General features: G+C 44.0%; 1 protein-coding gene across 1 annotated transcript in view; it reads right to left on the reverse strand.

Annotated features, from left to right (window-relative positions):
* The window catches only part of LOC311507707 (synaptic vesicle glycoprotein 2C-like), a 28,692-nt gene extending 8,044 nt beyond the window's left edge, over positions 1–20,648 (reverse strand). Inside the window, exons 1-4 of the mRNA XM_084572157.1 lie at positions 19,976–20,648; positions 10,111–10,291; positions 7,006–7,157; positions 1,204–1,337 (exon numbers count right to left, since the gene is read on the reverse strand). Coding sequence (XP_084428283.1) covers positions 1,204–1,337; positions 7,006–7,157; positions 10,111–10,291; positions 19,976–20,582 — 1,074 coding nt within the window. The 5' untranslated portion in view covers positions 20,583–20,648. The remainder of the gene's footprint in view (positions 1–1,203; positions 1,338–7,005; positions 7,158–10,110; positions 10,292–19,975) is intronic.
* Positions 20,649–24,575: the final 3,927 nt, after the last annotated feature.

Raw genomic sequence — 24,575 nt, forward strand, 5'->3', positions numbered from 1 at the left:
ACTTGGCAACTATCAAGCTGTCGCACTGCTTCCCCGCCTCATGGACTTTCTCCTTTGGAGCATTTCTAGATACCTGCTTTTTGGGTTTATCCAGTTTTCTGTTGTTTGGATCTGAGGGTTAAGGCTCATTTAGAGTACTGCAGGACATAGACGGTGTAACCTACGTACGTAGCCTACGTTGGTGCGAGTCATTTCTACTCGTCAGTCTGGCTCTCTCTGTAACAACTCCACCCAAACACTAGTCGGCGCTGTGTCTTTTTTGCCAGTCTGGTTAATTTTTGTTTCTACTTCCTGCTTCACTTTCAACAATGGCGACTGAAACTTTTGCCGAAATTTCGCCAAAAATGAGTCGTACAAATGTTTGTATCTCCGAACCTCCTCAGTTAACCTTTCCTCGATGTGTTCCATCTTTATTCTTCCAAAGCTATCAGTTAGAAAATGTGTTTTTAATTGTTTTTTATTGTTAGCATTGTATATAAGAGACAACAGTATTGTCAGAAAGTTTGTTAAATTATTTTCTTACTTAAAACAAGAAAACAAATGTTCAGTGATGCATTTATCACCGTCATACAGCACTACCAAAAACGCACTTGCATCAGAAATATATTTCACAAATTAAAAGGATAAGGTTGGTGATTTTCTATAAGAGGTTTCTTTCTTTCTAATGAAGAAACGTGTTGTAGGCGTCAATGTTGCCGCTCACTGATGTGTTTTTAATAGTTTGATTAGTAGATATTCATTAGTGGTGTACATAAGAGATGATAGCATGGTCAGAAAGTGTAAATAACATGTTCCTGAAATTATTTTCTCACCTAAAACAAGAAAATATATGTTTGGTGATGCATCTGTCGTCTTTAAATAGCAATACTACAAATGCACTTGCATCAGAAAATATATTTCCCAAAGGGTCTGACTTTCTCTTGTCATTAAAGGACAAGTTTTGTGATTATCTATAAGAGGCTTCCTTCTTCTTAATGAATAAACATGTTATCCATATGAATGTTGCGGCTCACTGATGTGTTTTTAATAGCGTGTGAACAGCAGATTTATGGCTCAGACATGGATGCACAGACTATTCATTAGCATGAATCACTGTTTCCCTCTTTTCGTGAGATTAGTTTAGAATTAGAAACGTCCAACTGCCTCTGTCCTCCGAGACATGAGACGGTATCACAGCTCACTCGGTCTCTCTCTCTTTTTTACCTCCAGGAAGAATCGGGGGCTCTCGGGCATAAAAGTGAGAGCCACCACCGCGGAGACGCACGGCAGCGCGCACACCACCACGAACACCCGCCAGCTGTGGAACTGGTAGGCCGATCCCATGCTGAAACTCCAGCCTGCGCAGAGAAGCAGTCGCACAGAACCGTCACAAATCACAGAAAGACATTAAAAAAAAAAGTCATTTCCATCTGTTTCATTTACTTTTCTTTCACTCAAGTCTGTAGGTTTTATCCGTCAGTTTCTTGTACTCATGCATGTTGAGTTTCTCTGCAACAATCTGAAGAAAATAATTAACCTACAGGTCGACTGCACGCTCTTTGCATGTGTAGAAACACAGTGTTAAAAGCCTTTCTCACATTTTCCTCCTATACATTTCTCACCTTTTATTAATAGCAGCCAGAATTAGATCATTTTTCTTTAAGCGAGAGGTGTTGTTGAGTAAACATGAACTTTTTTACAGGAGGCGTTGTTGTTGATGGTTATTTATAAAGGCGTTGCTGCAGGTGACTCCTGAAGTGTCGTTAGATTTATTTATCCACATTCACGTAGCTGTCTGGGTGTCACTAGGCTGCTTCGTGCACAGTTTGAAAGATTATTATAGAACTGTAAATCTAAATCTAAATGTTAGAGAAACTCCAAGATGGGATGCATTATGAATGAGAAGATAAAGGACGATGTTGCAGTGAAATGTTTTAGTTGCAGCTTTTGCACAAAAGTCAAGCAAACATCATTTTTAGATTTATATAGACTGTATATAAATATGGACTACGCGTCACCACTTCCTTGCATTGGTCCAAACTGATGCCATTTTCCCAGGGGTACAGGCGGTGCCATCTTCGATTTTGGAGCCAGAGTCTGATCAGTATAGTTCAAGAGTTGAGCCGTTCGGAGCCGTGATATCGATGCTCCGCCCACACTTCCTCCAGATACACTCGTGTTTTTGTTTAATTAATACTACGCTCTGCTGTACCTCCACCAGCTACAAGGAAATGTTGGCTGTTATTTATTTATTTTAATTTTTTAAAGCTTTCACGGTGCACGGGATATCTTTACGGAGCAGTTGGCATGGCAACTTGTAGTCAACATTATGTCACATCCTGTTTCCATAGCGTCAAATAACTCACTAAAACGAAACTTATACAAAAAAATGTACATTTGAACATGCATCAACATTATATTAACTACCTAAAATGACACAAACCATCCTTGAAAAAAAATATATATTTGACATGTATCTTAGTGTTTTAGTTTGGCCCAAGACCCATCCACTAACAAGGAGGGGGCGGAGCTTATGACCCATACTGCATCCAGCCACCAGGGGGAGCTCTACTTGCTTTGGCTTCACTTTTGAGAAGCAGTTCCGCTGTCCATCTTTATACAGTCTATGCTCTGAACTCTACTTGAGTCACACCAAATAAAAAGCTCAACAGGAATAATGAAATCTCACAGAAACTTCTGTGTTTAATTCATTTCCAGAGCTGGATGCATTTAAAACCACTGATCATAACAGATTATTTATACGTCAGCAGAAATATATGCAGAAATGTGCACGGATATATTAAAAATAAGCATTCCACACTGCATACCAGTTTTCCAACATCTCTCACAAAAGTTGTTTACACCAATTTATCACTCGGATTTAAGCATTAAAGGAAATTTAAGGTGACGTCTTTGGTATAGAATTGAATTCTTTGCTTTACAAGCTGGCGGGATGAGCCTCAACGCCTCATTAGTTTTGTTCCCGTGAGGCATGTTTGTTAGATTTGGGGAGGAGGTGGAGTCTCTGGCCTCCAGGTCTGCTGGAGGACGTGACCCACATTTAAATTTTTCATTAAATTTAGCGATGCACTTGAACCAAAAAGCACATGAAGAACAGTAGAACAGCCTGACGCAGGCACAAGAACGCTTTAGGAACAACTCAAAAAAACATGAAGAACAGCACAAGGTGTTGACCTGGCCTCCAAATTCACTAGATCCTAAACTGATCAAGTATCTGTGGGATGATCCACAGAGGCCCCTCCCCTCAAAGACCCCCCCACTAATAACATTCTGTTGCCAGACACCACAGGACACCCTCAGAAGGCCCATGTCCATTCTCTGATGAGACACCACAAGGGAGACCTGCACAATATTAGGAAGGTGGTCATAATGTTACGTCCGATTGGTGTATGTTGCCTGATTTTTGTCCAAGTTTGTATCAATGAATCAGTATCAGGGAAGTGTGTGAGCATCGGTGTGTGTGTGTGTGTGTGTGCGGCCTGTGGGGCTCCTCCAGCCTGCACCAGTACAAACCTCATTAGGGGGGATTATAGCTATAATGGACTGGAGGGAATGGCTGACTGATTCAGATACTCAGCAAGATTTATGTCCCTACTCTACAGTAAGTGAGCACTGCTAACACACACACATACACAAACACACACACACACACACTGTCCTTGGCCATTGTTCAGTGCTATGACACATATTTCAAAGCAGGGGTATGTGCATGTACACACATACAGAAAAGATACTAAAAAAAAAAACCTGCACGAACTATAACGTACTGTACACACGTATATATCTGGTCATTGCTGGCTGCAGGGATCGGTTGTTTTATAAATGTACTGTATCACATACTTAACACCTTAAAAAAGGACAAAAATAAGACACACACACACACACACACACACACCAGGCTTTCTGGCCTTTGTCCACCAGTCGATGCAAAGAGCACTGCGGCGGAACCAATTACCCACACACCACTGCATCTTGGAGAAAAAAAACGTGTTAAAACACTGGCATCTAATCAATTGACCTCGATTATGAGCCTCTGCCGGGACTCACGCGTTCACTCACGCAAATAAAGTTTGCGACGACCGCTGCAGAGCTTGGAGATGGACGGAAGGGCGCAGTTAACACTTATCTACCTGGGAGCTTCTGCACACATTTGAATTTTAATGTTGATGCTTATGCAGTAGTCAAGACAGGTATAAGAAGTTAAATAAAATTAAATTATTAAGTTTTTTAAATTAAAAAAATATTTTTAATTAAATTAATAAAAAAAATAAAAAAAAACTGAATATTCTAATATCAATCAAAGAAGACATTTATGCCGTCATATTTAGCAGTAAACCCCTCGGCCTTTGTTTTAAAGCATGGCGACCCTTTAAAGGGTCTAGAACCACAGCTTGGGAACCACGTTAAAGTAGTTTAAAGTAGCTTGAACCTTGACGATTCATAATTAACCTAACAATATTATAATATTGATTACATACGATTTTTTTCTGGTTGTATTTAGCAGTAAACCCCCCGGCCTTTGTTTTAAAACCTGGCGACCATTTAAAAGGGGCTGGAACCACAGTTCAAGTAGTTTAAACTATCTTGAACCTTAATGAATCACAGTTAATCTAATAATATTATAATATCAATCAAAGAAGACATTTATCTGGTCATTATTAGCAGTAAACCACTCGGCCTTTGTTTTAAAACCTGGTGACCCTTTAAAGGGTCTAGAACCACAGTTTGGGAACCACATGAAAGTAGTTTAAAGTAGCTTGAACCTTGATAATTAATAATTAATGAACTAATAGTATATTATTAAATTAAATAAAATATTATAAGCATGTAGTTTCCTTTTAATGTTGTAGACAAGTTGTTGTTGTGACTTCCTTCTAGAAATGAACTCCTCTTGGTATCGCTGCTTAATCGACACATTATAGAGTCACACTCCGTCCTGGAGAACACGGTGTAAGAGCAAACTTCATTAGCTGGTGGTGAGAATGGAAAACAAAGCCCATCTTCATGAATCTTTGCTCCTTTAAAGCCTTTTCTTTGTTTCCTCTCTCTCTCTTACTGTATCCCTTCACCTTTCCATTATCCCCGACACAGGCCACATAAATCAAGTGCACTCTCCACCTCTTCCACCCTCCCTTGTCCTCCTAATCTCCGTCTCTGCTCCTCTTTTCTTGTCCCCAGACCCTCTGCACCAGATTGATTTCATTTCGCTCGTTTCGTCCTTATCCTCCGACACACACCTCCTCCTCTTCCTCCTCCTCTTCCGTTATCCCCCTTCTCTCTCCCTCGCTGAGATTTGTTATATATGAGCCAACCTTTTATGGCTTTACTGAGGTCATGTGAGGTTATAGCTTAAAATAAATTTAAAAAAAAACAATGCTTTTAGATAAACATTCACCTCTTTGTGTCTGATTCTGCAGTGAGTTTAAAATCGTAGGCTGACATATGCTTCGTCTGCTGCCGCTGCTGCTGTCGGAGCCTCCACCTACACCGCCACCTGCCATGTGTTTGTGTGCGCCCCTGCAGGGACTTCATCTCTAAATTAAGCCCCACGTATGGGGAATTATTTGCAACGCTCCCAGCGTGTTATGCATCATGTTGCGATGCTTTCTCGATGGCGCGGGAGGTGAGGGGGGGCAGGACTGAGAGCAGAACGCTGCAGCCGAGTCAAACTTCGGTGCCGTTTCCTATTTACAGTAGCGTTCAAACATTCGTGATGAGAGTGACAGCTGGAAACTTCCTTCACTTTGGAGCCTGTATGCACCGTCGGAGCTGAAAGCAGACGCGGCTCTTTTACTTTACACAATGCAATTTAGCTTTCTGTCTGTATTTATACAACCATGACAAAAAACAAACAAAAAAAAGCATCTGTCATTTCTTGCATTTGGATCATCTGCTGAGCTGCTCTTTCTGGACTGTGGGATCCACGGTGCAATTTCTGATGAATACTTGACTCTGGTATTGTGCAATATATGCCAAAAAAATAAAACATCCCACACTCTAATATTTCGTTGGACCGCCTTTAAGCTTCTGCAATGTCACCAGATTTATTTCCATCCAGTGTTGCATTAATTTTTCACCCAGATCTTGTATTGATGATGGGAGAGTCTGACCACTGCACAAAGCCTCCTCCGGCACATCCCAAAGATTCTCAGTGGGGTTAAGGTCACCCCACCTGACGTTTCACATGAGACATTTTTATTCTGATCGTTAGCTACAGCTGCTGGTGCAGCGTTGCTTCATTCAGCCGAGGCTTGTAACCGGGCCGCTCCTCTCGTTGGCTGATCCGGAGGTCATCCGTGCTTTTATCTCCTCCACACCTGATTGTCGTAACGCACTTTATTTTGGTGTCAGCAGGGGAGCAAAACGTGCTTTTACAGGGGTACTCCAGTGATTTAGGATTACATAATGCATGCAGCAGAGTGGCTTAGCTGCTGGTATCTGGCTCGTAAATAAACTGGGATTAGTCAGGACGATAAAACTCGTCTTTGATGCTTTTCCCCCTTCGTGTGTCGATCTAGTGCTTTTAACATTGTCGGAGTTGTTTTCTTAGACTTTCTATAACTCCACCAGATCTGCAGATGACGTTAGTCTCTGATCTGATGCTGCTTTGAATATGCTGTGAGAGGCGATATAGTCTGAGCCACTTTAGGACGGTGCAACCTCTGCTTCTATGCATGACTGAGATCCTCTGGGTCTTATTTCTCTTCTCAACAGTTGTAAAAATGATTAGGCATCTGCTGTTCTGGCCTCTGTGGATGTCCTCTTTTAAATCTGTCCCTAAAAGTAATTGTTATTCAATGAGCTTTTACACTATAGACTTTTAGTCGTCGGTCTTAATAAAGCACTTTCTAAATTTGCTCTATATACGTTTAAGGTACCTTAATTCAAGGACTGAGTCTCCAGAATTCAAAACCAGATCACTGTCACACTCTAAACACTGATAACTCAAATGACTGTTTGGCTGTGGCATTGGAAGTGTTGCTGTTGCTCTGGGCTCTCACTCACCATAGTGTGGGATGATGGCCCAGGCCATGGCCGAGGCGTAAATTCCTCCGATCATCCAGAACATGCACAGCCAGCTCAGATGCTCTCCCCTCTTCTCTCGAGCCAGCACCTCCGCAAAGTACGAGAACACTATCGGCACCGCTCCGCCGATCCTGCAAATACAGTTTTGCCGTAATTAGCCGCGTGCGCCTCCTCGGCGTTTGTCTGACATTAACGCGTGTGGTGATAAAGTGATAAACACCTGTGAATGTGCAAAAGCAGATTTGAAAGGTTACAGAAACTCATTTGTGAGGAAATAAAGCAGTTCCAGAGAAACCATACCACTGTCCAAAGAAAATGAAATGATGCCACGTTGAAGCTCACAGGATGAGAGTTTTTGATTCGTCTTCTGTCTTTTCCCTCTTCTTACATTCTTACACAGAATCAGAAGCCGAGTTTAAGGCTTTTAAATAAGTTGTTTCATTACACTGATAATGCCTCACATTACTCAGGCCCAGTGTTTATGTGATGGTTAGTTGCTGCGCTGGGTTGAGCCATCAGTGAGGTGTCAACAGAGTCAGCAGGAGCCCATCTGTGACGGTTTGTTTTTCAAGACGTATTATAAGAAATAAACAAAAAGCAAATTACAGTTTTTGTATGTTTCCTGCTCATGCTCCATGGCTTATTTTCAAGAACTAAGAAACACATTTGACATTTTCAAAATACATTCACTTGCATCTCAAAGTTTAGACTCCTCTCTGACAAATGTCAGCCAGCACCTGGTTATCTTTCCAGAAAGCTTGGTAGCAGACGGGATTTAGTCAGAGTCATTCTGCAAAATTACTTCGGACTCAAAAGGATGGACGTGCAACCAATCAGAGCGACAAAGACCATGTTGGTAGCCATCTTGGTTGTTTGTAAGAAACACTCATCACTGTTGTCACTGTTGGGATTGTCCTTGCAGGGTCAAGACCAGGCGGGATTGCATTTGAAGGGAAGGGGCCAGACATTATCTTGCCATTGACCGTATACTGCATAAATATGGACAAACCATCCATGACGTCACCCATAGACTTCCCCTGAAGAACGGTGAAGCCTGGCTCCTCCCCGCCAAAGAGGTGGAGCGTGAGCGGGGTTGGATGGGCCCGTTTCATGGCTGTAAACATGTTTATTTCTTCTGTAAAGTTGGACATTTTAACAGGACATGAACTCGCAGTTGGAGCCAGCCCCTAGTGGTCATTTGAGGAACTGCAATGTATGGCTTGAACCTACATTACTGCTTGATTCTGCCTCTGCAAATGAAATGAGATGCCAGATTTGACTGTTTCTCCTGCTAGAAGGCTGCTACCTCGACCAAACTGGAAAAATAGAATAATAATTCAGCCAGCGGACCCTCTTGAGCTCACTAGCTAATCGCAAATGTTCCACCTGATCAGATCTGTGCCGTATAACAAATTATTAAACCTCAGCTCACTGTGACATTTTGGTTTCTACCTCCATCCATGCACTGAGAGCTAATTCAGGTAAGCATGGCGGACAGGGAAGGAGTCGGCACAAGCTCACTCTTCCTGTTTCTTAACAAAGATGCCAATATTACACAGTCCAACACACCTCAGTGAGGAACGCCTGAAGAAACCATTGATAGACCTGGTTATAGAACTGGTTTTAGATGGCCTGTTGTTTCTGATGTATCAGACTAGAAGTATTTTTCTTTGCTTCACGATGAAATCTCTTTAATTTCTTCTCTTATTTTAGCATAAGTTGCGAAGAGGTTCACTGAAGCACAGTCTGTGTGATTTAATAAAAAAAGCAAATTTCCCTTTTACTCCTATTCCTGTTCGTTGTGGCAGCTTATGGTTGCAAAGTTAATGAGGTAAGAAAAAGCTTAATGACACAAGCAGCATCTAGAGAAACCGGCGAGACGCCTGGTCGTATTTCTCTTCTTAAAACTCAGCGTTCACTTAAAAATCAGATCTGCTGCTTCAGGCCACATTTCCACTGAAGTGTTACTTATTCCCAGCTGCACACAGTACCAATGCATACAGACTGACGACTGAACAATGGAATAAAAGCTTAAAAGACTAATTAGAAATTTAGAGCATTAAGGTAGAAGCTATTTTTCAAACTGAGCTACAATCACAGGCTTCTGGTTTGTAATGGATTATACTATACGGGGATATTACAAATAATAATAATAAAAAAAATCTCCGCTTTAAAACCACAATGGCCTGTTTGAGGATATAAAATTTAAGTTCATTCTGGTAGGCATTTTGTTTTCTGAGGTTACAGGGAGGACCTTTTAACCCCAAAATCCTGAAATTTGAAGAAATTCCCTAAACGGGTTCCTGAGACATTTCACTCGCAAGAACTGATTGGACGAACACACAGCCCTAAAACGTAGCACGGAGATGCTGCTGCTTCTGGATTACTTTTTCCTACAGCCTCAAATCAGTGCAAGAAATCAGTGGCGGACTTTGAAAACCTCTGGTGCTAGAATGAGCAAACGCTGCTTGAATTATAGAGGCACTAGAAGTGAACCCTGTGGAACTCCGCATGTAATTGTGTCACCAGTGTTTACCAGTATGCATTTTCTTCTTTTTCTTAATTCAAGGATGCATGAGGAGGTAGATTTTGTGGACGGGGAACATTTTAAGGGCATCATTAAGTACGATGCTGTTCCTATTCCAGAATAACCGTCCTCTGTCCCCCTGTCCTCCAGAGTCCGTACTTCAGAATTGAACTCGTCATATCTGAACTACCAAGTATGCAAGTCCGAAGTACGACTTTATGATGCACAATCAGTAACTGTTTGCAGTTTACTTGGACTTGATCCACAGTTGAGGCTAGGAAAAGAAGTAAATATCTTCCCATACAATAGTTTGAACTACGAACTCATGTACTTTATGAGCGGGATGTCAGATCACCGAGAAGCAAGGACCTGTAATTAATCAAGGATCTGTGTAGCCAAGCAGACTATGTTAGTGTTAAAGTGCACAGATGTTCATTCACTGCAATCGTTTTTCTTTTTCCCCAACACTCAGGGGACGAGGATGGGCTGATGCCAGGCAGTAACAATCACCTCTTGTCATGTGCACGAGAAGAGAAGAGGAGGTTAAGAGAACTCACCCGAAGCCAGACACCATGCGGCACAAAAGGAACATACTGTAGCCTTGGACGAAGGAGGAAAGGAAGGCGAAGAAGCCGTTGACAGACATGGATATCAGGAGGCACTGCTTACGGCCCAGCTTATCCGACAGACCGCCCCAAAAAAAGGCTCCGAACATCATCCCCAGGTACACGATGCTACCTAGAGAGAGAGAGAGAGAGATGGAAATGATCACGACCATCTGGAGTCAAGTGTTTGTTGGTGAAACTGCTGAGTGAATGAAACACTTTTCACATGAGAGGAAATCAGTTTGTACTCATTCATGCATTCCTTCGTCACGCAGTGTAACATTAAAATCCAGTTCCACTCATCTCATCTCATAATAAATCATCCAAAATACACTTTTAAGTTTGATACGAGCAATTCAGACACACACGGATGAACACAATGTGAATCAAGCTTGAGGACTGGGCTAGAATTCCTCCAAGCTGCTGTAGACGACTGTTCAGCAGTTACCGGAAATGTTTAATTGCTGTTTTTGCTGCACAAGGAGGTCACAGCCGATACTGGAAACAATGGTCCACTTACTTTTGCAACTCACAGATATGAACTAAAGAAGTATGGTATTTTCTTTTAAATGGGTTCTCTTTGTCTACTTTTAGGACTTGAAATGTAGAAAACTTTGATCCAAGCAAAAACTTTTAAGCAGCACTGCAAGTATACATCAATACCTTCATAAAGAATGTGCCACAATCACCAGTATACAATCAAACAACGCTAACACTCTTCAGTCTGTGTGATTCAGAGAATATTCCCCCATTTTAACAAGCAATAATATATCATAACCAAATTCTATCTAAACACGTTTGCACTGGCGGCTCTTTGAAATAACACCTGGTCCAGTCAAACAATCAACAAAGAAAAAGACAAGATTGCAAGTTGATTTTTGCAATTCTGATTATACAGATGCATGCTTATACATACTCATGGTTACTTAATGTGCAAAAAGTTGCTGCAGTTGCTGAAATAGTTGCAGAAATAAACATTTGAGAATCTTTATCCAACTCATGCATGCATAATTAAGGGTGTGGGCCCTTTGGCTGACATGCAGGTAAAAAGTCAGCCTTCTAGGTATCATCCATTGACACTCGAGATCTTTTCCCACTTTTTCCAATTAGAATCCATCACTGCCGAGGTGGAAACACTTAAAGATACCACAAAACACTTATGGAAACTATGGGTAATCTCCCAGAGAGTTCATTAATTTTCTTATACAGTCCATGGATGACTTCTGAGCAGGGTGGGTTTTTTTTTTTTTAGCCACAGAATAATATCTGGTTGATGGTCCGCTTTCTTCAGCAGCAGAGTTTATGATATTTATTGCTGGGCTTATTTGGAAAGAGCTGGTGAAGCTAGCGTAGGAGAGCCGTGAGGTACAACCAGGATCGTGTAGAGTTAAAAAGATCTGCGAAAAGATGACGGAGAAACCAAAGTGCCTGGCATCAATTCGCTGATCAATTCGTTGTTCTATTTAGAAATCAGCTCACGCCTTAAGTGGTGCGTCCGGTGGAGTGGCTGGTTCTGTTATTTCCAGTTTATCGACGGAGCACTGAGAGGCCACATAAAATCTACATCCGTATAAATAGAACGACAGGGATCGATCGGTTGGACTTGGCGCGGGAGCGCTTGCAACACTACGGGCCGAGGGTCCAGTCCACTTCACTGTAGATCAACGCTATGTTTTGGCTGCGTCGAAGGTTTAGGATTCAGTTCCCTCTAATTATAATCAATACGTCTGGGCTTAGATAGACTCCACGGCCCACGGCAGGCAGGATCAGCATCAGATAACAAACACTGCGTTGCCACATTACATGATAAAGCGGATTAAGTTGCAGCAGCTGCTGTCAGACTGCTCACTGTGCACATGCAACAATGAGGCTTCAGTTTGCATTGCTGATTGCATTTAATTCATCTGTTGTCACCGCTCTGAAGCACATACTTGTAATTTTCTGAGTATAGACTAGATAGTCTGGTAAGGGATGTTTCTTGAAGTGACATTGAGGAAAACGGAACAGTAGTTGACCTCGCAGCCCCGCTTTTAAATCCGGCCATTCGTCTTTTACTGCTGCTTATCCGCAGAAAGTCGGGATCATTTCTCTTCCTATTTCAAGGAACGTGCAGCATAAAAGGAAGGGGTAGCGGCGAGGAGGGGTGAGGGGGAAGGGGGTTGTCAGGCCAGTAAATAATCCACTTCGCTTTCTATGTGCTAATAAAAATGCTAATGCACGTGGAAAGGCGAGACGCGTCCGCTTGAGCAACAGAAAAGAACGCTGGCAGAGGAAAGGGAGCCTTGTTTGTGGCGATGGGACAGATACGCCGAAAGTGGAGGGGTCTTATCGAGCTGCGCAGACATGACGCTGAGAGCTGGTGATTCATTACAGGTGACAGCCACGGGATCCAGGCGCGGCTGCCGTAAGAGAAAGCTCTCCCACAGGCGTCAGGATATGAAGCCGAGCCACGGCGCGCTCACGAGTATCAAACCGAATATCAGAAACTGCTGCGTCCTGCACAAAGTGGCGACATCTCCTGATTTGTGTAGCCGAATCTGAACGCGTGTAGCGAAGAAGGAGATGCTATCTGGAAACAGCAGCTCATTTGTTTTATGGCTCCCCTCACACTGGGTTTGTATCTGTAATAAAGGGGGAGGGCGCCGGTGGTGTTGATGGGGCAGCTGAGACGCTGAATGAATATTTCCCCGAGATTGGATTTGCGATTTCCTGCTGGGTTCAAACTCAGGTCAGACCTTAAGGGCTTTTATGGAAATTAGCAAGTGGTCAGACGAAAGCAGTGTCTCCCTCATGCAGGAAACCGGACAAACAACTAATGTCCAACCAAAGAATTTAAAAATAATATGTCCAAAGATGTGGAATACAGGTGCAGGAAACACGTATCCAGATTCTTTTTCACATGCACATGTAGTGTGAACCGTCACAAATTTCTGCTGCATGCTCATCCTGGACGACCACGCAGATCTTTGCAGATTACAGAATTTACAGCATCAACAACTGCATCTTAAAACCTCGGACTAGAGGGCATCCCTAACAACAGTGTCTACGTAGGCTTTGCTGCACAGCAGTAACTTCAATCCTCCATCAGTGTCTGCAGGGCAGACATCCAGACTGCTGTCTCGGCATCGCTCAGAACATCACGCACCATCACCACCGTATTATTGCGCTAAGAAAAAAATAATGCACGAAGAGCAAAACTGAAAAATGCAACATCAAGACGCCGCACAGGTAGACAGCTTGAGGACCGCCTGAGGAACGAGACGTCTCCACAGAAGCAGAGAGGACTGGTGAGGGACTGCAAGACTGCGGCAACTCATGAAGAAAGCCTCATCTGCGCTCGAGGAGCCCCATCTCAAGGCTCGGGACGAGGTCGGCCGGACAGAAGAAGCTCGGATAATCGACCGAGAAGACGTGTGACGAAAGGTCAGAGGTCGCCCGCCATTAACAGTAATGGAGGTTACGACCCGACTTCTGTGCGGCGACTGGAACTGAGCGGATCACGCTGAAGGTTGGAGATAATGCTTTTAATGAAATCACTGCAACAAGGAAGATAGAGAAGATGTCTTGAGGGGAGGAGGAGGAGGAGGAGGAGGAGGATGGAGACATGCATTTTGGACCAAATCACAACCTCAACGTGAAGCTACACTTCTGGGGAGGTGGACGTCCGGCTGTGGTAAGGGGTTATATGTTTGCAAGAAAGGGTAAGGACTCAAATGAAGGACATGTGCAAGCAGAGGAAAACACAAGGGGCAAGGATCTTTTCAAGATCGACGACCCAAACTGAATAAAAGTCCAAAACTGAAACTCCAAGACAGAACAATCGTGACTGTAGGGTTTGAGTAAATCTTGATTAAACTCTACTGTAGTCCAACTAAACAGAAGTGTGTTAATCTATTTCTTAAGCAAAGAGCAGACAGTGTGTATGCTCTTTTTTATTTTTATTTTTAACGGTCCACAGTGCAGCTCTTCTCTGCACCCACAGGGATCGTTTCAGCCAACTCTTCAGTTGTCTTCAGCCGTCTCCGCGCGCGCCGCTCATCCTCTGTAGTAATTAGCTCTTATGTGTAAGTGTAATTCTCTCTTGACACCTTTCTGCTCCGTTTTCTCTCCTCGCCTCCGAGCTGCCTCCTGGCATGGATGAGAGCGCAGGCAGCCAGGCAGCCAGGCTGGTTGGCTGGCTGCAGCAGAATCCAGCGTTAATTTCCTCAGTGACAACATTCAGGACGTTAAGTAAGAGCTTCAACGGATAGATAGATCCCGGAGGACCGAGCGTGATTGACAGGTAGGCTGCAGCAGGGAGGGAGGCAGACAATGGTTGGAGGAGAGGAAGGTGGGCGGAGAAGACCCCCGGGAGAGAAGCACGTTGCTCGTGCATTAATTACATCAACACCTGCTGAGTCGCTTTGCAAAGGTGGAGTTTGCTCCAAATGCTCAGCTTGTCTCACCTCATCTGCTTTACATATCCTCAACGTTTATTAGAAATAACGGTTACTTAAAATACTAATGCAAATAGACAGTTTGACTCTGATTAGATCAGGATCCGTTTTCAAGAGGTTTTCACGGTCAGTCAGGAATTTTGTGTTCTACTTCGGAGTAACGGCTGAGAGCAATTTAAACTTTGGAAACTTTTGGATCTAGTGAATTTGGAGGCCAGGTCAACACCTTGTGCTGTTGGTTAGTGGATGGGACTTGGGCCGAACTAAAACACTAAGATACACATCAAGGATAGTTTCTGTCATTTTAGGTAGTTAATATAATGTTGATGCATGTTCAAGTGTCAATATTTTTGGATAAGTTTCACTTTAGTTATTTATTTGACGCTATAGAAACAGGATGTGACATAATGGCGACTACCAGTTGCCATGCAAACTGCTCCGTAAAGCGGTCCCTGTAGGACCATGAGAGTTTTAAGTACAGTGTATAATCCAACATTCCTTGTCACTGGTGGAAGTAGAGCAGAGCGCAGTATTAATTAAACGAAAACACGAGCGAGTCTGGAGGAAGTAAAGTGTGGGCGGGGCATCGATATCGCGGGTTCCGCTTGGCTCCACTCTCGGATCATACTGCACAGACTCTGGCTCCAAAGTCACAAGATGGCGTCGCCCATATCCTCTGGAAAATAGTGTTAGTTTGGCTAATGCGAGGAAGTGGGGATGTGTTGTCCATATTTATATACAGTCTATGCAGTAGATAACTGGTCAACTTATTTAATTTCCTACTCGCTGCGCCACCTGGAACTATTTACACATGACACTGATTGTCTACGCTCCTCTGATCATATAATCTGTCTCCTGTGAGCCATCGTTTTATGTATGCATCATCATCAGCAAACAGACAGGAAGTCTGTAGCAGAGGATTTCTGCTCCCTTTGTAACCGTGTCCAATCGATACTCCACGCTACGGCTCAATCTTTCATGTCTTAGAGTAAATCTGCATCTGTGACCTTTTTACCTGCACGGTAAACGGGTGAATAGATGGTCCAGAGGAGCTCGGTCGTGGAGCAGAGCTGGTATCAAATGTTGTTGTCCCCGGATTTTTTAATTAGCCAAACCTCAAGCTGCAGCAGAGAGCGTTCATCACTGCTCTGTTGATTAACTTCAGCTGTCGGAGGCGTTCGTGACGGTGCAAAACTGCGTGAAAATACTAGCATCACTTCAACGCAGCTCCTCCAGGCTGATTCAGATGCAACCCAGACACCTGCAGCATGGCTTCTTCAGATCAGAGCAAGCTTGCTTTAAAATGCTCGCTGTGGTGCAGGAAAACACCACACGGACAAATTAAAGCCATATGGGGGGGGAAGGAGGAGGAGGCGTTGATAGGAAGTATATAAAAGCAGCGCTCCCCGTCTCCCTCCCTTTCTCTGGGGAGGTACGTGAGCCAGTCTACCATGGCTAAACTGCAGTGAAGCACAATGCTGCAGAGATTAACTCGAGCCCATATCTCCAGATCGCCGCCGCCGTTGCCGCCGCCGCCGCCGCCGCCACGGTTATGAGACACAGAGAGGCTGAGAGCGAGTGTAAGAGAGGGATTACAGCAGGAGGGTAACAGAGAGGACAGGCGAGAGCAGGGAGGGAAAAAAAAAAAAAACTGGAGCATCCCGTATCTGGATAGCATTTCACCTTTTATATTATAGTGAAGAGAATAGACAGGAAAACAGAGAGACTGGAGTAGAAATACTAGTAATGCATGGGAATGAATGAATGGATTTTAATTATAGCAATGCTTATTTAACCCATTATTCAACCTTTACTTATCTTCAGTTCAGTTAGAAAGTCAAAGCCCAATTTCAAACATCACTACCACCATGTTTCATGCTTTGACAGCGTTTAAAGACGACCCCCCACGGTGATAGTCGACCGTACGTTTCCTGAAGGTTTTGAAGCTCAAAGCAGCGGCAGTGGCGGTCGCCATCTTTGCAGCACCTGACTAAACTAATTCACAGATGGCCAAGTAGGTGGAGCATGCAGACGATCCCGAACCAGGCACCTGTGAGGACGCCCACCCTTAATGCTGCATACCTTTGAGCTTTGATATCATTTAAACTTGTGAGTTGTACAAAATAGTCGTCATGGATGTAGAAGACAGCTACAAAAGGCCAGATCTTTGTTGTTGTACCAGGCTGTAAATACATTTATTTCTGCTGTAAAGTTGAATATTTGAACGTGGATGGTCTATGGGGGTTGACTCACACTTGAAGCCAGCCTCTAGTGGACATTAGAGGAACTGCTTTGTTGCATGTTGGTGCAATTCGTTTACAAAAGTGGGCGTGCTCGCCGAACTAATTTCGTCTTTGGCACCGACAAGCAACTGAATAGTTTACTAGCCTGTTAGCTACTTATTTGTTTCCTTTCAAACTATTACCGCAAATTTTAGTCACAAATACACACAGATCTATGTGGCAATGAGACACAGGAGGATGTGCTGGAACAAAGCGTCAAGGATAAGACTTCTACCTGAGAGACACACTTTACAACAATGCTAGAAAAGAAAAAGGTCAAGGATTGCACCTGTATCCTATACCAAAGGTTTGCAGTGGGAAAAAAACGGCACATACGCATTACAAGGACGTTAATAAATCCCTTAATGCTCAACACAAGCAACCAGATTTAACTATGCATGATTATCTTCATCATATTCTCTCCGCTACTGATTCCTTTCAGCAAAACGTCCACAGAAGACACCCTCACTGACCCCTCGGAGGTCACGGACCTTTGCAGACAACCTGCGCTAAAAAAACCACCACTCAGCTCCGCTGTGCAACGTTTATTCTTTTAAGTGAATCCAGAAGCGAGCGTCCTTTTTTTGCACGGCGTGCAAGCACGTTGGTAAAATGACTCATTCTTTCTATTCTTTCCCTGCCTCCCTTCCCACAGAGGGATGAGTCAGAATACGGGAGAAACCTGGGTGAATAATAAACCGAACTGCTCGCCCAGACAAACGAGGACAGCGTTCACACAGTCGCAATAAGACAACTGAAAAAAAGACTTCTTGCATCTGAGGGTTTGTGATCAAAACCTTCGTTTGACACTATTTTTGATATCAGTGGAGGAGATATAAAGGTATATCGCACATTTAAATAAACAGAGACACAACTTTTCTGTGGTGTGGGAAGAGACCCATCCAGCTTAACACACCTCCTACTCGTGTATCCAAATACCTGGTGCCATGACAACCCGCTGGCAGCTCCTGAAGGGATGAGATTATGGCTGATTATGCTCACCCACCACTACTCTCCGTGCACAACACTGCATGTCATCGACAACACAAATCACCAGCAGGCTCACGGCAGTAAACTGACTCCATCAGCAGATAGATTTCTGCCAATCTGCATATGGGTCATTCTTTTACTTCTATCCCGAGTTGCTCTCTGCGACTTTCAGATGAATTCTGGAAGAAGTGGAGGATGAATTTCAAACGTCTCGCTGTATTTTTGCTTCTCTCAAGACTCTCAGTGTCACTTCCCCCATTAGATATTCACTGTGTAGCAGTCAAACTATTCTTAGCAGGGAATCCACACGTCAGACTCAGAACAGATCAGACGAGCCGAAGCGCTTCAAGCTTCAGTATAGAAACACAAAAGATGCTGTGTTTGGTCGTCGTTCTCCCTCCTCTGCTGCTGTAATCCTATTAATCTTTGTGTTATCATGTTAATTTGAGGCTTTCAGAACAGACGCGCTTGTTAAAGCCCCTAAAAGTGGACATGGTAAACTTTACGCTTGCACTGGCTTATTAATATTGTCATTTGTGCATATCAGGATGCTGATGTTAGCATTAGCAAAGGCATCACCGCGCAAAAAACTTCACGTAGCCATCACGCAGCATGGCCGGAGACTTTTACTGGAGGAGAAAATACAACAATAAAGAAGTGCAAGCTAACCCTCATCTTGCTACTCATAGTTCAGGGCCAATGTAAGCAGCATGATGTGCAAGAACAAGATACTTTTACGGAACAAAAAAATAAAACTGAACACAGTATATACAAAAGCCTATGCCTGAAATGTTATGCATAGACAAAAAATATACTTTAAATGCATTTAACAATTCGTTTGCATTTGCCTCACGTACTGTATCCTGTATCTGGAATGTCTGTCGTGTTGTTTGTACAAATCATCGGAAATTAATGTAGCGTTAATTTCTGCAGTTTCTGTGTGCAGGTTGCAATATGAGCATGAACAGTAGGGGCGGTGTAGAGGCACTATCGTGACGAGAACATCGAGAAAGTAGGGGATGTCCCGATCGGTATTGGGAGATCGGTAACAAGGCCAATTCATGCATTTTTTTAAAAAAAATATTGGATTGGAAAGGTGGCACAGTGGTGTGGTGGTTAGCACTGATGCCTCACAGGAAGAAGGTTCTGGGTTTGAATCCATCAACCGACTGGTTCCTTTCTGTGTGGAGTTTGCATGTTCTCCCTGTGTCTGTGTGGGTTCTCTCCAGGTACTCCAGCTTCCTCCCACCGTCCAAAGACATGCTGGTTGGGTTCATTGGTGATTCTAAATTGGCTGTAGGTGTGAGTGGGAATGGTTGTCTGTCTCTCTGTGTTAGCCCTGAGATAGACTGGAGACCTGTCCAGGGTGGACCCCGCCTCTCGCCCAATGACAGCTGGGATAGGCTCCAGCCTGGATGATGGGACTGGATTGATATCGTGCTTCAGCCAAGTCTGATCTTTTGTAGTCATTTGTTTTAGGTCTGCCATAAACCAAAAGAACTTGGTCAAAACTTCTTCTTCCACTTCTGTTTTAACGGTGGTTGACGAGCACCAAAAACTAAAGGAAGAAGACAGAAGACAGCTTTCTTTTTCTGTTTTAGTGATGCATCAAAGCTGGCAAACATCGAAGAAGATGATGATGACCAGAAAATCTTGTGCCTAAACAAGTCTGCTGTGTGGAAGAACTTTACTCTGGAAATTTAAGTCAGTCAGACATAAATGTGTAAATTATGCGACGTAGGACGTTTGGTGAGGTGGTAGTAACATTCATTCAATAATTTTCTGGACCCTATCCCAGCCGTCATAGAGGCGAGAGGCGGGGTACACCCTGGACAGGCCTCCAGTCTATGGCAACCATTCACAATCACACCTACGGCCAATTTAGAATCACCAATGAACCTAGCGAGCGGTGGAAGGTGGAAGGTGGACAGTGGACGGCGGGAGGAAGGCGGAGACACAGGGGGAACATGCAAACTCCACACACTCCCAGTCGGCCAATGGATTCGAACCCAGAACCTTCTTGCTGTGAGGCATCAGCGCTATCGACAAAACAAATGAAAAGATTTTGGTGTACTACGCGATATCATTTAGGAAGAGGGGTTTCCTTACCGAGCCATCCAGCGCCAGAGTTGGGGACACACATGTCTGTCTCTGCGCTGGGCAGGACGAAGCCCACCACGAACACCTCCACGCCATCCGACATGAGCGCCAGCCCGAGCACAAAGAACAGCTGCCACTGGAATCTCCCGTGGCCGCACTCCTGCATGATCAGCTCGTACTGCTGCGCCAGCTCCTCCTCGTCGGCCTGTCTCTCATTTTCCAGCTCCTTGTGGCTCTTCAGGCTGTCGGAGACCGGCTGGCCCAGGGCCACCTGACCGTCCCGCGGCTTCCCATCGTTGCTGGCGGGCACGCCTTGGTACTCCCCCTCGTAGATCTCGTCTTCGTCGTCGTGGCCCTCCGTGGCGTCGCTGGAGGCCCCGTCCTCGTCGTTGGCCGCGTTGTCGCCATAGTGGCCGTCCTGCTGGGTGTAACTGTTGAAGTTGTTCTCGTCCTCATCCTCGTTCTGGAAGCGGTTGTAGCTGCGATGGGTCGAGTATTCATCCGAGGCACGATCGGCAGCTTTGCTGAAGTTTTTGGCAGCGTGCCTCTTGGCTTCTTTAGCGATGTCCTTGGCTCCTTTGACCAAGGAAGTCCTGTTGTTGTGCGTTTCATCCATCTTGGCACAGGAATAACTGGCACTAAATGTCTTTTAATTCACCTTCTAGAGTGCTTTTATGCCACTTAGTGCAACAAATGTCAGCTACCTATTTATTTATGTTTCTTCTATTCCTCGACAGAGCAAGATATAAGGTGGTTTAATAGCGCTGGAGAAAAGAGCTGCCAAGAAACTGATGCTTACGTAATAATGTCTAATTCCATCTGATGGAAGCGCTGAAAAGGAGACAGTTGATCTCAAAACGTAAAGATCCTCAGTCCTTTCAGAGCTCAGCGCAGGAAACCATCAGCCTGTGGAGACAAGAAGAGAAAAGCAAGTTTAGTTTGATTAAAAGTTGTCTGTCGCACGTACCTGCCTGCAGTATTTTCTTCCATCACTGAAAAGAAAGGACATTTTAATGCTGCGACAGCCCAACTTCGCCGTGAAGCAGAGAGAGCCTGCAGTCTGCAAGAGAAGTCTGGATGTCTGTTGAGTTATCATTTCAGGCTTTTTTAACAATACTCTAAGAAGCACGGTCTCGTCACGCCTGGTGAAAAAAATACATGTCTTGTTTTTTTATTGCAAATGAAGTTGCAAATACCAAACAATTCAGCACAAGCTATGTATCGAGTCTGCACATTTTTGACTCATTTTGGCAAAAAAGTATAGCGAGTGTGATCAACTCCACAGAGTAAAGTTTGATTGCAGGACTCTTACTGTTTACATCAATCAGCCACAACATTATGACCACTGACAAGTGAAGTGAATAACATTGACCATTTTGTGACAATCCAATGTTCTGCTGGGAAACTTCTGGACCTGACATTCATTGGTGTGGATGTTACTTAGACATGTAGCACCCACCTAGACCAGACCGGGCACCCCCACCCCATAGCAATGACACTCTTGATGGCAGCAGCCATCCCCAGCAGGATGCAGCCACAAAAACACTTTAGGAACAACTAAAAAAAAACATGAAGAACAGCACAAGGTGTTGACCTGGCCTCCAAATTCACTAGATCCAAAACTGATCAAGTATCTGTGGGATGATCCACAGAGGCCCCTCCCCTCAAAGGCCCCCCACTAACAACATTCTGTTGCCAGACACCACAGGACACCCTCAGAAGGCCCATGTCCATTCTCTGATGAGTCACCACAAGGGAGACCTACACAATATTAGAAGGTGGTCATAATGTTATGGCTCATTGGTGTATGATCACATGCTATTAGTTCGGTTACGGCATGAGAGCAACAGGTGTTGGATTTGGCTAAGACTGATTTTCAGGACCAGTGCTGAGTCAGCAGCTTCACACCTCAATGTCTTTGTATTGAGTTGGAAAAACGTCAGCGCTCAGAATAAAGTCACGGTGACCTCTTTAAATTTTTTTGGACCTCACCGTCTCCGACTGCAGTGGCTTGTTAAAAAGTGCTGCATCACAAGCTCCTCTTCACTCTCACCCATAAAGGAACAGCTAACAAATTATTGAAGCAGGAAGCTTGTGTCATCGTCAGGAACAGCTCTGGGCAAGGACTACTAAACAGAATGCCAGGTCCAAACGTTTCCCAGCAGAACACTGGATTGTCACGAGATGGTCAATGTCATTCACTTCTGTCAGTGGTCATAATGTTATGCCTGATCGGTATATCTTTGGCACTAGAAATAATCATTGGACATATTTGTACGCGTGATGCTGCGATTTGATTTGTTGAACTCATACTACAGATCTAACTACAGTATATATTTAGTAATATTTATTATTGCAGCTTTTTATGCCTCATTGCACTGTTTTTTATTGTGTCAGCCTCACATTGTGTCTTTTACATACAGTCCACATACGTCAAGTCACATGAAACTGGATTAAGTTGAGTCACAGCCAATTATGCATTTAGAAAATATTGCAATCTTGGAAAACTAGCTTGTGGGGCTATGTCTTCTGTTTGGGCTGAGCGGCTTTCGCTTCATGTTTCCAGTCTGGGAATACATGTCAGTCTGCATGACAGACCCCCGCTTAGGGGCTCTCTCTGTCATGACAGTGGCATGGCCTCTCAGAAGACCTGTCAGCACACCCAGAACTGAGCTGTCTGAGCCACCAGCAGACACCGTGTCCAAACTCTGCTGCAGGAGAAACACTGGCCAAGCTCTGGGCCTTCACATTCTCCTTTAAAGCCCTGCAGCAACGCTAGAATGTTGACAGGACAATTACCAAGTTCAGACTGAACAAATGTATTGTACTCAGAGGCTGCATTTCATGTTTTTGAGCTAATGTTAAAAAAATAATGACAATTTAAAGTACTGTTTAGCTTCAGTGTAGAACACAAAAAACACCAGGCAACCTTAAGGAATAATATAGTATCATCTGCATAATGATTTATATACAGAAAGCTAACATGGTCAGCTTAGTTCTAAGCAGATTAATTACAAATATCCCAATAACAGGCATTGAAATATTATGTTGTCATGTTTATGTAGCAAGGGAAGGAGGACTCAAGGGCAAGAAACATAGTCCAGAGAGGCAGGCTGACTGAAGGACACTTACGAATACAGGAACAAAAATCGCTGCAGTTGTGAAGCAGTTAAAATCCAAAAGTAAGACAAGAACCCAGGAACTTGAAGAACTGAACAGGAACTTGAGTGAATATACACAGGGGTGACCTCTCAGCACCGAAGACAATCAATGGACGACTACTGTATATAAGCAAACATTGGCAGAGGGTTTGACGAGACAAGGGTGAAACTAATGATGGCGTAGCACACAAGGAGAAACAATCAAACTATCAAAGGGGCAAAGGGAAACACAGGAAGTGAAGCAGGACAGGAAACACCAAGGAAGACGATTACAAAATAAAAACAGGAAACACAAAGAAACCAAACAGGATTACAACCAAGGTACCGGAAATACAAAATCATGACCCATTTAACCACTTCGCTCAGAGCAAACAGACCATGAATACAGAATGATTTCCGTCGGGTTGGAGAAATAATTTCACATAGTCATTCAACACGACTATCAGCGTGTCTATCAGCAAATAAAAAGAAACAGAATAGAAAATCCATCTTTTCTGCATTGGCCATTACATGCTTTTCTATTCGTATCTCCTGTCCCGGGGGCACAAAGCACACACTGCGGAGTCGAGTCTGGGTTAAGTGCGCAAATAGACCGTGGCAGGTTGATGTATGGCGTTTCTGCTCACCTTTGGTCCGCGGGATTAGATAAAAGATCAGCTGGGATCTGTCATTTGAGAGTAAGCGCCGGGGGGCTCCGCGGCGACGTAAAGCAGCCCAAGAGATTTTGGTGCAATGCAGCATTTAAATGAAGTAGAAAAAGGTGTCCTAACTAACTTTGTGCGCAGCCAGATGATGAGACAATAACTGCCCCCGCAAGGAAAGCATCTGCGCACCAGGCTGAAGACAGAATGTGGACTCAGGAGTCTGCATCCTCACGTCCTACAGTAAAACTAGCCAGCTGAGTTAAAACTTTAAGTCAAAGAGTGACACCACACTCCTGTTGTGCTAAGCTAAGCTATTTGCTTCCTGGCTCTGGCTTTATACACACTAAAACGTCACCATAAAGGAGTCAGATCATATAGGTCATTTTGTAGAGTTAGTTTAGATTGGACCACCAGAAATTAAGTTATTATAACTTCCATATCGTTCTATTTCCCACGTTAACCTATAAACCTGTGTCCTAACCCCTGTCTCTCTCTCTCTGTTCGTCTCAGTTCACAACCTCTACCTCCCCTCCATCCCTCGCTTTTCTTTTATTCCTCTTCCACCTTTCATTACAGGAACCAGGGGACAAGGATCCTGAGATGTGCCCCCACCCTGACTCTCACTCCCTGGGTTCCTCTACCATCACCCTTCATCCCATTCACTCCGACCCCTTACATTTCATCCCCCTCGACCCTTCTCATCACACCCCCCTTCACACTTTTCATCCCATCCCCCTTGAGCCTTCTCATCCCATCCCCTCAACCCTTTTCATCCCATCTCCTCAACCCTTTTCATCCCATCCT

Source organism: Chelon labrosus (genome assembly GCF_963514085.1).
Source record: "Chelon labrosus genome assembly, chromosome: 22".
NCBI lineage: Eukaryota > Metazoa > Chordata > Actinopteri > Mugiliformes > Mugilidae > Chelon > Chelon labrosus.